This window comes from Podarcis liolepis (assembly GCF_965112155.1).
Source record: "Podarcis liolepis genome assembly, chromosome: 8".
NCBI classification, from domain to species: Eukaryota; Metazoa; Chordata; class Lepidosauria; order Squamata; family Lacertidae; genus Podarcis; species Podarcis liolepis.
In genome coordinates, this window is record NC_139560.1 from 33,856,297 (window position 1) to 33,869,895 (window position 13,599).

At 39.9% G+C, this 13,599-nt stretch overlaps 1 protein-coding gene across 26 annotated transcripts in view; it reads left to right on the top strand.

Moving 5' to 3' along the window:
* NCOA2 (nuclear receptor coactivator 2) overlaps positions 1-13,599 on the top strand; it is a 138,922-nt gene that overhangs the window by 114,592 nt on the left and 10,731 nt on the right. For 16 of the 26 annotated variants that reach the window (XM_083517199.1, XM_083517204.1, XM_083517193.1 and 13 more), the window contains 6 exons: positions 198-1,461; positions 5,759-5,969; positions 7,617-7,823; positions 8,884-9,102; positions 9,513-9,642; positions 12,028-12,193. In XM_083517199.1, the coding sequence (XP_083373325.1) occupies positions 198-1,461; positions 5,759-5,969; positions 7,617-7,823; positions 8,884-9,102; positions 9,513-9,642; positions 12,028-12,193 (2,197 nt within the window). The remainder of the gene's footprint in view (positions 1-197; positions 1,462-5,758; positions 5,970-7,616; positions 7,824-8,883; positions 9,103-9,512; positions 9,643-12,027; positions 12,194-13,599) is intronic. The other 10 variants (XM_083517208.1, XM_083517218.1, XM_083517194.1 and 7 more) reach the window with 1 other exon arrangement.

Sequence of the window (13,599 nt, forward strand, 5' to 3'; positions counted from 1 at the left end):
CTCTTTCTTTCATTATGAACAAGATAAAGAAATGTTAGTAGAGGCCCCAGGCTTAGGAATACATCAAGATAAAACAAATGCTATGTCCATCTTTGCGTTTGGGATTGTCAAATCTTTATTTTATCAGTTTTGTCTTTTATGAATCATATTTAAAATGTAAATTTTAATAATGTTTTTGTTCTTTTTTACTGTTTCAGGGAACAGAATGTTTGTGGAATGAACCAGGATTTAACTGGACAAGCAATGGGAAAGCCATTGAACCCAATTAGCTCCAGCAGTCCTGCCCATCAGGCCATGTGCAGTGGGAATCCAGGTCAGGATATGACCATCAGTAGCAATATGAATTTTGCCATAAATGGCCCGAAGGAACAAATGGGCATGCCAGCAAGCAGGTTTGGTGGTTCAGGCGGGATGAACCATGTGTCAAGTATACAAGCATCCACTCCTCAGGGTAGTAACTATGCACTAAAAATGAATAGTCCCTCTCAAAACAGCCCTGGCATGACACCAGGTCAGCCAAACTCTATGCTATCCCCACGGCACCGTATGAGTCCGGGAGTGGCAGGCAGTCCTCGGATCCCACCCAGTCAGTTTTCCCCTGCAGGAAGCTTGCATTCACCTGTTGGGGTTTGCAGCAGCACAGGAAATAGCCATAGTTATACCAACAGTTCCCTCAATGCACTTCAGGCTCTCAGCGAGGGGCATGGAGTCTCTCTGGGGTCATCCTTGGCTTCACCTGACGTAAAAATGGGTAATTTGCAAAATTCCCCTGTAAGTATGAATCCTCCTCAGCTAAGCAAAATGGGAAGCCTGGACTCTAAAGATGGCTTTGGACTTCATGGGGAGCAATCGGAAGGTACAGCTGGACAAGCCGAGAGTGTCTGCCATTCAGGAGAACTGAAAGAAAGTAATGATGGCATGCCCCAGGTTGTTGGTGAGAGGCCTGATGGACAGAACAGACTTCATGATGGCAAAAGCCAGACAAAGCTCTTACAGCTGCTGACCACCAAATCTGATCAGATGGAGCCTTCACCTTTGTCTAACGCTATGGGAGATGCTAACAAGGACTCCGCGGGAGGTTTATCTGGTTCTGGTTCAACGCATGGAACCTCGCTCAAGGAGAAGCATAAAATTTTGCACAGGCTCTTGCAGGACAGTAGTTCTCCTGTAGACTTAGCCAAGCTCACAGCAGAGGCCACAGGGAAAGAACCGAGCCAGGAGACCAGTAGCACAGCTCCTGGTTCAGAGGTGACTACAAAACAGGAACCGGTGAGTCCCAAGAAGAAAGAAAATGCACTACTTCGCTACTTGCTAGATAAAGATGATACTAAAGATATTGGTTTACCGGACATTACCCCCAAGCTGGAACGGTCGGACAGTAAGACAGACCCTTCCAGTAGCACAAAGCCAGTAACTATAAAGACAGAAAAAGAAGAGATGCGCTTTGAGCCGAATGAACAGGTAAGAGACTCCTTTTTTTTGTTGTTCATTCAGGAAATTTGTCGTGGAAATGATCCTTACTCATTTGCTTCATTCCCTTTATACAGGGTTGTTTTTTGTTTTGTTTTGGCTAGGGTGGTTGATTATGTTTGTGATTGGAGGCAGTTGCCTTGCTTGTATTGCCAAGACCTGGCTGGCTGAAAGGTCCAGTCTAGACCTTGCCAGTTAGTAGCAGTGTGGTTCTTGGTAGAACATCAACTGGGTGTTGGGGAGGAAATGTAGGCGTGAAGAAGCAACAATTTTTAGAGAAAGCCTGCGACATTCAGTGCCTGACATCGGCTTTCTGTGAGGAGGGTGCCAAAAGGGAACTTCAGAGGTAGTGAGATGCAAAGCTAGTACACTGAGCTGTTTGAAAAAAGCATTTCACAGAGGAAGGACGAAATGGTTCGTTGTGCAAACTGCACAAAAGTGTCCTAAAATGACATAGATACTTCTGTGCCCCAAAAAAAGAAAAGGAAAAAAAAAGCACACAGCAAAAACTCACTCTAGAGTGAGAAAGTGAAAGAATCATAGCTGGGGCAGGATAAACTTACAGGAAGTATAATCTAAATATAGATCAAAGCTTAACCCATTTGTTGTAATGAAAGAACAGAGAATATTATAAATTGTTCCGCTGTCCTCTTGAGTCTTCTTCTCATCCTTTTCTCCTTTCTAGAACAAAAGTGGTAATGTTTTTGCAATACCTACTGGATAGAATTGTTTATGTTTTATTTTTGAAGTGATATCTGTTTAAAATAATGGCTAATTTGTATGTATGGTTTTTATTGTAAATATGGCATGGTCATAGTAGAGTAAATATTTTATGAGGAGGAATTTGATGGAAAAAAGAATAACATTTTCCTTCCTAGTGTAACTTTTTCTGAACAGGATATACTTTGAAGCATGTTATAACACCAAAAATAGCATTATTCCAGGTAGCTTATTTAAATAGTCATCTTCCCAGCATACAGATTTGAGTATTTCAGAATTTTTTTCAATCAAACTCATTTCTAAACAACTCCATCCCTTTTTATGTTTCTGAGTTTTATTATAGCTAGCTACTAGATTTTGGTCAAACATACATTCTAAAAGTACTTGTTTATTATATGTACACCACCAGTTTTTATATAGGAGGTAATAATGGTCATGTTATCTAAGCATTTCTGGCCCCTGTAGCTCAGACCTGTTCTGGTGTCAAATTATAAATTTGTGTCGTGTTTACACAGCAGTCCTCTAACTTTGGTAAAAATTACTGTCCCCCAACTTTGTCAATATGTTTCCCTTTTCTTCCAAAGTTATTAGCAGAGACTGTAGTAGATTTTCATGCTTAAATATCTTCTAAAAATAACAAAGCTTTAAATACAAATGATAGTTCCAAAGAAATCATGAGAAAAACTTTTGGATAAACATGACTCTATAAATCGAGCTTTTTCCTCCTTCCCTCACCCAAGCTATGGAAGGACAAAAGGCAGGTGGCAAGGATATTAGTTGGGGAATTCAATTTATGCTGCACAGAATAGGCAAAAGCAGCTGGAAGGAGCAGAAGGGTATACCCAGTTTACTGGTGCTGATGTCATTTCCCCCCTCAGTTTAAATATGGACGTTGAACCCTAACTCACATTCACCCTTGAAAAGCACAGAACACATGAAGTCCCTGCCAAATTTGAACCACACATTCAACTATGTATAGGAATGGTCTTATATTGAAATGGTGGCTTTGGAAGCATTCACATTTTAGTTTGCTAGATGGAAAGCTGCAGAGAAGCAGCTAGAGTGCTGGGGCAAATTAAGTGTTGAATGCTTCTGGCATGTTTTATAGTTTAAATTTTTTTTTTTTATTAAATATGTCCCCCTACCTACAAGTCCTGCGCCAGCAGATGTCTCTTAGAATGGTGACCACTGTGCTGTCCCCCTAAATACAATTACAGAATAAGGAGATGGAGGTGGTAGTCTAGATGGTTTGTACTCACTGAAAGATCAGGCAGCTTCTCATTTATACAGGACAGTTTTAGCCCAGGGTTCAGCTCTAAATCCTACCTTGAATGTCCTGGAGCTGATGCTCAAATTATGGGAGGAAAGATTAGGGGCCTTAGTGAAATCTAATAGCCCCAGACCTTAAATTGCCTAATTTTAGCCAAATCATGCCTCCCTCAGCCTTCAGTAAAAAAGTAACTGGGGGAAGGGATCCCAAAGTAACGGGGCCTGAAAATGGCTGCCCTGGATCTAATCCTTCACATAACATTTAACCAGACTGTATGTAGCATGTGGTTAATTGCCTTTGTTCCCCATCATTATCTGCTACTTGGAGTGGTGGTGGTGAAATGCTGAGAAACACGAGTTTGCCCGTATACTGTAGAAGTGGTAGGGGACAACACAGGACTGCTGTATTTTGGTAGCACTTCCAGACAGAGTGTTTCATCTAGTACTCCTCAATATTATTCAGGGTGGTAAAATCCCTAGCTGTCAGTGGGTTGTCTAGAATGAGCATGATTCATGTACCCAGTCCCATAAGGACAAGCCCTGCACATTTGGGAGAGCCCCCCAGAACAGTGTGCGGGAGAAGAAAGGAAAGATTGTTCTGTCTGGCAAGCCACAATGCTTGCGCTGATGGGATGGATGTTCACTATAGCATGATGTTGAATTTCACCCAGTCATTCCAGAGTCTGAGTCACTAGGGCAAAGAATGGTAGGTAGGATTCAGTGCCTGCAAGTGCAAAGTGATGCACATTAGTTAAGAGAAATATGCATATATTTACAGATAGACAGATAGTTGTCCAAAATAGTTCAAGTTGCTTCTGTATATGCCTGTTGTATATTGAAATACTTATTTTCAAGTAAATACTTGCACAAACCTTTTAAAACATAGATACATGTTTTGTTAATTTTGTATACCGCCCTTCATCAGGGTCGTTCACAACATAAAATATACAAAATAAATGGTAAAATTACAAATGATAAGGAACTGAACAAGAAAAGTTCATATAAAATACATAGTACTATCAAACTGAGCACTCATTAAATATAATTAATGATGTATTAAGTTCTGACCTCTGCAGTTATAAGTATCTTGATTGAAAAAAGGAAATTTTAGCAATCTTTAACACTTTGCATTTCTTTGTCAGTTAGCTTACAATTAATTCAACACTTGGGCTTTAACATTTTTTGTCTAACGTTCTATTATAGTAAATGAGTCTCAGTTACTAACAAAGTTAGGCGCGGCATTCATTTTTGAATGTTGTGTGTGTGTTCCATAGTTGTCATGTTTCATAGAAAGATTTATCAGTGCTGCAAAGACTGAAATTGTATTTGTGGAGGGTGGGGATACACTCTTCATTTTGCAAGGCAGTGCTCCATGTACCATTTTAAGATAAATTCCCACAACTATCCAGACGCAGTATGGAAGATTATAGAATAAGCTGGAGTAGTTAACATGTTGCCAGTTTGTTGGATTGTTGCCTGTTCATTCTGTAGAGAGGATTTTATGGCTGTTCCATGTACAAAAATATTTGCATTCATTATAAGCTTTTTTAAGTTGTTTGTTCACCTGCTCAGCATTAATTTTTTAAAGAATTTTTGAGTCAATTAAACTTTCCTCACCCCATAAGATTTTTTGCATCCTGCGGCATGTACGTTGGTAAATTTCCCTGATTCTCAAACCAGTAATTTCCTGTAAATTGGGAAATTTTACATTCCGTCAAACTAAGATTCCGGCTGTGTAGGCAATTTCTCACTACATGGAGATAACCTGTGTATGTTTTTAAACTATGCTGTACTTTTCTGCCACCAATGAAAAGCCTATGCAAGATGTAAAGCATTTTTAGCCATGTGGAAGTAACTGTTCTATAGAACGGTTTTTAGCCCTGTCATAAACGAGCAGAATTACAATAGTGGCAGAATGCTGATTTTTGCTGAACAAAGATTCTTTGTTTCGTTCATGGAAAGCTACAGCCCTTGGAGATATCTCTTTGCCAATTCATGGTTGGGCTCTGGGGAAAGAATATTAGCAATTTGCTTTAAGGAGAGAACTTTAATTGGTCTGCTTTGTGCTAACAGAAAGCACAGTGGTGGGGAAGCTTGAGGCCTTTGGGTGCAGACACACAGTCAGCCTTTTCTATATGTCAGACTAGACCACACTAGACTTTTCTTTGTAGGAGTAAATATCAGACAACCCAGTTGATAGAAGATACAAGCGCTCGTATTCTTATCTTGTACTTTGACTGCCAGAGAGCTTGTCCAAACTATGAAAAATGAATGTTTTCTTGTTTCTGTTTCATCAAAGCCTGCCAGCGAGCTAGATAATTTGGAGGAGATTCTAGATGATCTGCAGAATAGCCAGTTGTCGCAGCTTTTCCCAGATACCCGACCAGGTACTTCAGCAGGATCAGTTGACAAACAAGCCATCATCAATGACCTCATGCAGATCACAGGTGAAAACAGCCCCGGCACACCTGTTGGAGCCCAGAAACCCCAAATGCGGATCTCTCAAAGCAGTGAGTCTGAGTTGTTGCTGGACTGAAATTGTTGTGATTAGAAAAATGTAGGCTTTGCAACAGTGCCTCTGGGTCTTTCAGATTGTCTGCGCCTTTAAAAAACCCCTGCAGTAATCAAACAGCACCACCTGCTGTTCTAATCCATAGGATCAACATTTTGAAATAGATGTAGCATCTCCTGAAACCATGATATTGCACTGCTTAGGAAGTCTAAGTCACTGTCGATTTAAAATATGTACTTCTTGCTGAGAATTTTTTTACTTTATTTCTATCATTAATGCATGAATTGCCACACATTATTGACATGAAATATTACACCATGTAAAGGAGTTGATGTTTTACAGTAAAATAGACATACTTCACAAAACCATGAGGTCACTAGGGAAGTGCATTCCTGTGATCATGGTTTTCACAGAGAGCACTTGATCGTGGAACGTAAAAGCTTTTCAGAGTCCTTCCTATAAGCAAAGTATGATGGGATACGTATAGGAGATACTCCCCACCCCCAGACTTGAAATGAAGCCTCTCAAAATCTGTATGACTTATCACTTAAGTCACATGTGGGGAACCACTGGTCCTCCAGATGTTGCTGAACTACAGCTCCCATCAGCCCTACATGCATGACCTATGGGCAGGGGTAATGGGAGCTGTAGTTCAGCAAGAACTAGAAGTCCAAAGGTCTCCCAAACTGACTTAAATGAATGAAGAAGTCAGCACCAAACAGTTTGGGCTTCTTCTTGCTTCACTTAACAGGCAAGTGTTGCTGTGAGAACCTTTTCTCAGAAGTTTTTCATAATCTGAGCTATTAGGACTTTTAACTGCCCACCCAGCTTTCCAAATCACTGACAGTTCTCATGTTTCAACATAATGTGTGTGCGTTTTTCTGTTTCTGAACCACACAACCCCATCTGCATCTCCAGGTTTACTCACGGAGGATTCCCCCCCCATACACCTGCTACAACAGATCTGTGCATAGAAACCTACATCTGCCTGTAAATCACTGTTCCTAGTTGAATCCAAGCAAGTGAATGTGCTTTCAGCTCTAGAAAATAGGGAATAGGAGGACATGTGCTTTAAATGAATTTAATTGAATTACTTTTTTTTTTTAAAGAAAGCATTAGTTTTAAATGAAGTGAGTAAATTACAAGGTTAATATCCTGTTAGGCAAAGTTTTGTGCGTGAAAACCAATTTCTAAAAATAAGCAGGTCCCAAAAAGTTGCAGGGAAATCTTTCTTAAAATACTTTGTTTAAATATTTACCTTTCAGCTAGCCACAGATGCTTCCAATATATAGGTGTTGATCTATTTCAGTAAAATAGTGTGTTGAGCGGAAGTATTCTTCATTTATTTTTTAAATTGAATATTGCCCTGTGTAAATATCCACATATGCAAAAAGAGTAATATATTTTTTGAAAGTGTGTGTGGGGGGGGTGGAATATATATTTCTAACCATGACATTCTTGTGTTAGTCTCTCAGAAATAAGACAAAATATTATGAGCCATTCATAAGCCATTCACTCTTCTACATTGGTGTGTGTTTCTGCAAGTTGCTTTTTGAAATATTGTATATACTGTTTCGAAACATCTCAATTTAAAAATAAATAAATAAAATAAATTACAACTCTCAACTATTTTTCATCTATTTAGCTTTTACCAATGCAAGGCAAGCTCAGCTGGGAAGGATGTTACCAAACCAGAATTTACAACTTGACATCGCATTGCAAAATCCACCAGGTGCTGGAGCTTTCCCACCCATAAGAAACAACAGTCCATATTCAGTCATACCTCAGCCCGGAATGATGGGCAGTCAAGGAATGATGGGAAATCAAGGAAATCTTGGGAATAGTAGCCCAGGTAACTTAAATACTCTCTTTTTGTGTGATGTTTCACATGGACTGGAATCTGCAGGAGTGACTAGTGGGGAGCGGCATCACTGGACTCCCAGCAATGGCATTCTTGTCACTTACCGGAGAGGGGAGGTTGGAGTTATGCGACTGCACCACAGCAGGAGCACTGGATTGTCACAGGACTCGCCTCCCCACCCCCTTTCCCTTCCTGTAAGCAGCAGTGATAATACTGCTGGGAGGCCAGAAGCTTGCCATGCCCCTTCTCACCAGTCCATCTTGAGAACTTTGTCATTGGCTTGATTAGAGCAAAAGGTTTCTACTTCTTGTGGGAAGCAAGATCATCCAAACGTATAAAATCATTCCTTGGATGGATAGAGCTCTACAGAAAAGAGCAGGAATAGTGATTGCACCTGGCTCTGATACCGCTCACCCCATCAGTAAATGAAATTTGGGACTGCTGCAGTCATTGAGAGTTGGGGATTGAGAACCCAGTCCTGTGCATATTTGTTTGGAAGTAAGTCTTACTGAGTTCAGAAGGATTTGTTCCATGTAAATTGTACATAGGATTGCTTTCTTAAAATGCAATCCTGTTTACTTGGAAACAAGTTCCATTACCTTCTATGAGATTAGTCCAGTATTTTTCTCCATAAGATGTGAAAGTTCTTTATGTCTCATAGATTTATTTTTATTATAGAGATCTCTGAAACATAATGTCTGCCATTAGATTTATGATTAAAGAACTATAGATTATTGGGAATAGTTTTTAAAGAGCATATTCTTTTGCCATCATAAACGGTTCATGCAAATTACAGTTGTGTCAGTACAAGGATCTGTTACGTGGAATCAGATAATGGGTGTGTCTACTCTTATCAGACTTAGCTCAGGTCAAAAGTTTAACCTACAGAGTCTCCATAATCAAAAGACTGTGTTGGAGAGGAGGAGGTTTGGAGGAAGGCATTGCATTTGAAATGCTATCTGATTTAGTATGCTAATTTCTAAAATAGTTTCCAAAGAACAATCAAAACTTAGTACATCTCTCAATTTAACCTTTTCTGTGTTTATTTTAGTAGGGATGATGGGTAGTAATGCTCCTCGGCCTACCATGCCATCCGGAGATTGGGGAACCCAAGGTGCTGCTGTGAGGGTGACCTGTGCTCCAACAACGAGTGCCATGAACAGGCCAATCCAAGGAGGCATGATACGTAACCCAACATCCAGCCTACCTATGAGACCTAACAGTCAACCTGGTCCAAGGCAGATGCTTCAATCTCAAGTCATGAATATGGGTAAGCTGGAGCATGGTCGTAGTCTGTTCTGCTTTTAATAGGTTTTGCACGATGACATCGTTAAGGACCACAGTAGCTAAGTGTAATTAGATGCCATTTAGGAATTGGGAACTTGAGAATACCTTGTGCTATGATTTTTTTAATACTTATGTAAACACAGTGGAACAGATTTATATTTCCTTTAGGAGTTGTAGAGTTGTTTGTTATCTGAACTGCAATGTTGGGCTCCATCAAGTCCTGCCACAAGCACAGTGTCCACAGGCAAAAAGAGATCCCTCAAGGGTATAAAGCATAAATAGTGTTGTAAGAAAAAGATGGTATGCGCAGCGAACTTTACAATGCTATTGTTCTTAAAAGAGTTATTACCAGTTCCATTGTGATGTGATAGATCATGGATTTCCTTTCTTCAGGGGCTTCTGAACTAGAGATGAATATGGGAGGACCCCAGTATACCCAGCAGCAGGCTCCTCCAAATCAGACTGCCCCATGGCCAGACAGCATCTTGCCCATAGATCAGACATCTTTTGGCAATCAGAACCGGTAAGTCTTTTATTTAATGGTTGTCTTTGGTACATCTTTCAATTTATATACTGTATCCAGGTGGAAAGTTTACAGTTTCACATTTGCAAGCACATATTGAATACATTTGTTTATTGTGTCTTGGCCATCCTTGACTAGCCTTACTTCACCGAATCAGAATAGTGAAAGTGGATGGATGTAGGCACTGTCAGTTACGTAGACATGTTTAGAGGAGGAAAGTGGTATACTGTACCCTACCTTGCTCCTTTTGGGATTAGCTGTATGAATTTTCCCCTTGATACAAGTTCAGCTTAACTAGGAATTCCAGGTGGTGTTAAAAAGTTGAACTCTACCTGAAGCTGTAGTGGTGTTTTGTTTTGTTTTTAATTTAGCCAGTGCTTTTTCCCCCTGGGGGTACTCAATGGTATGCAGTACCTGCACCTCCCCCCAAATGTTAAAAGTGTGGTACTTACTGTATGTAACAACTTCATGGTGAGTAAAAAGAAAAAAGAGCAGTTTATTTATCTGTAGCAAACGTATAATCAACATAAGATTAATATATATTAATAACTGTTCAGAACTTCTAAAATTCTTACATTACCAGTTTAAAAGTAAAATGGAATTTTGATAATGAAATCAATATAAAATGGAACTTGAGTAAGGCAATATGTAACTAAAATTTTAATAGAATGGAATAAGTAATGGGAGTCTGATTAATTCAAGACATAAGATGTACCTTAAAATAACTTTTGTATAGCAAGAAAATAATACAAATAATCTGTAGTTTTAGTTGCAGTTGTGTGTATGCTCCTTAAAGAAGATTTTCTGAAGGGGATCATACAAGCCTCCTATCAAATTTAGTATCAAAACAATACCAAATTTTAATAATAAAATTCATCCATATAAACAACACAAAAATAGCACCAGACTAATGAAAAAATTAAGTGAAAGCCTTGGTGAACAGTGGACACTTAACTCGAGATTGAAAGTCAAGACTCTGAGAACCCAAGTCCCTTCTGAATAGCTGCGGAGGGAGAGTGCAGTTTGCAACATAAAAGTGGCAGGTGGGAGAAGGAATCTTCACTTTCCCTGTGCTTGCCACTTTTATCTTCTCTTCCTTCCTGCAGACCCGTTCGCTGCGTCATTGGATGAAAAGCAGCCGAAGAGGGTTGCAAGGGAAAAACAGCAAGCAGGGGGAAATCTGTTTTTCTCTCTTGCCTTCCTTCTCTGCTCCAGATTGTGTTCTCATTCATTTTGCTTTGTGGCTGCTTGGTCTGTTGCTGAATGTGTGGTCCTGTTCCATAACATAAAAGGCCACAACTGATACAGTTCTGCTTCGTGCCTTCAAAAGTGAATGGAAAATAGGCATTTCACAATTACAAGGACACTCTATACCAATGAGCTTTTTTTTTTTTTTGCTTCATTTCAGCCATTTCATCATTATATAATACTAACTGAATTTTGCATCACATGTGTGATGCATTTAGTGCTGCTTGTTTCCTTTAATTTTGTTATTCTTATTAATTTTTTACAAAACCTAAATAATTATTCTGTTCATGCGATTACCACATTGGCATTTATTATTTACCACTCTGTTTTCACACGGGTGGTTTGATTTCATCACCTTTGAGGACAAAGCACGTTAAATTTCACTATCTTTTGTGGGTATGTTATTGGGAACAAGCAGTGATCTGTATATGGTACAGAATAAGGAAAGAAACCATCAGCTTCTGTGTTGTCTGATTTAAATGATCTGATTAGGGTTATCATTAGTCATATAGCTTTTTACAAAATTAAGCTGTCAGAATAGAATAGATGGTCATGCATAAGAACAGAATGTATTGGTGTAAATCAGTACCGTGGCTTAGGCATTGCCGTTTGCCTGATTGATTGAGTTTGGCAAGTAGGGCAATCATGTGCTAAAGGCTGGAAAGGAGAAATGGCTTCTTCGCCATAGCTTTGGAATAAATCTGTAAAATCCTAGGTTTATGACTGAGGGAAACTTGGAAATACATGGTTTTGTTTGGTTCTTAAGGTTGGTCTTTGATCAGGCTAAAAGTGATTACTACAGAAAATGGCATCCTGTTTCTAAGCAAGCTTTAGAACAGGGGTAGGGCCCCTGTGAACTGGCAGATGGCATTAGATTCCTGCTCCCATTAGCCCCAGCCAACATGGTCAATTGCCCAGGATTGTGGGAATTATAATCCAGCAACATTTGGGGGTTCTTGGGTTCCCCAAAGCTGCTTTCGAGCCTAAAATTTAGAAAGACTATGTTGTGTACAATTAGCATTGCAGAGCTGACACACATAAAAATGTGTGTATTAAATTCCCTAAACTAATTTGGGCCTTCTGGGTGGTGAGAGTTCTTGCTTGAGTTGCTTTCACGTTGCTTGTTTCTTTTTTCAGGCAACCATTTGGGAACTCTCCGGATGACTTGCTGTGTCAACACCCTGCATCAGAGTCTCCAAGCGATGAAGGGACCCTCCTTGACCAGCTTTACTTGGCACTAAGAAATTTTGACGGTCTGGAAGAAATTGACAGAGCTCTTGGGATCCCAGAACTAGTTAGCCAGGTATTGTGCTGCTATTAAGCATTTCTGAAAATATATGTGGCTAAGGTATTTCAGTAGTGAGATTTCTTTTTTCAAATGGATTTCAAATGTTGACTAGATGTAATAATTATAAATATCCCTCCACATATTAACACTATGGAAATTACAGTATTTCATTGATAATGCAGTGTTTCCCATTAATTTAATTTGAGAAGCTTCTGCATGTAATCTCACTCCCACTCCCGTCCCTAGGCAAACTGCCTCAGAGAGATGGAGGAGTTCGTTTAGGTCTTAATTATAGCCTGTCAGCTAGTCCCAACCCAATATGTATGGGAACAGCATGCCTTTTGCTACACAATGGAGGGAGCAGGACGGAAGTTTGGACTCAAGAGCCTGCAAGCAAATACCACTTGAAGCAGTGGTAGAGTGTTTAACCTGCGTCACTTACCTTCTGCTTTGTCAGGCTAAAGATAGGGGGTGTGTTGCAGTATAATACTGTTCCCAGGATCCCAAGTGACATTGGTAAAAGATGGCCCAGGAGTTCTTACCTTGAAATATAACCTGAGGTGTGTCAGCAGTGGTACAAGGTATTCCAGATCGTATTACTTTTGGAAGTCTCTTGTAAAGCAGCTGGTAAGCTGCCTGTTTGCCAAGCTGAAGCCTTGTCCATTCATGGGAGCAGCCTCTAATCTACCACCCTCTTCAGTGTCATTCCAATGACAGAAACATCATATATTAGAGTATGGATGAGGAGGTAAGGACTCCTGGGCCATCTTTTACCAAGGTTACTTGGGATCCTGGGAGCAATATTATACTGCACCACACCCCAGGATGCCTCAGGTTATATTTCAACAGCTCCTACAAGTTCTTTCGTCATGTCCATCAACAGAGATGTTCTGGAGTATTATGGTTATGATGCTTTCTTCTTAAAAACCCTCCAAATGCATTTTAGGGGATCTGACCTCCCAAAGATTTTATTTAAATTTAAAAGCACCTGTGAGGTGAGAGGAACTCTTAAGTAACTTTCTTTTTAACCATTTCTTCTGTAAGATTTTCCATCTAAATCCTTCCCCTCCAAAGCTGATTCTAGCCCTGCTGAGAACCACAGAAGAACTTATTTTCTTGTTTTACCTCCAGCAAAAGAAACTACTGATTCATTTAAACAGGGGGAATGGTTCTGGAGTGTGTGTGGAGAGGAGGGTGAGTTAAGCACTCCTCTCTCAGAGTACCATCACTCTGCTTGCTGGAATTCTTCACCAGCTTCTGATCAGAGTTGGAGCACGTTTGTAGGGCTGATCAGGTATTTCTTGTAGCAGTTCAACCCTGGTTCACCACTGCAATCTGAGGCAAGATTTAAAAAAAAATTAAAAGAGAAAAGATATGAATGGTTTAGAGCAGGGACCTCCTGTATTGAACCAGCTCAAACA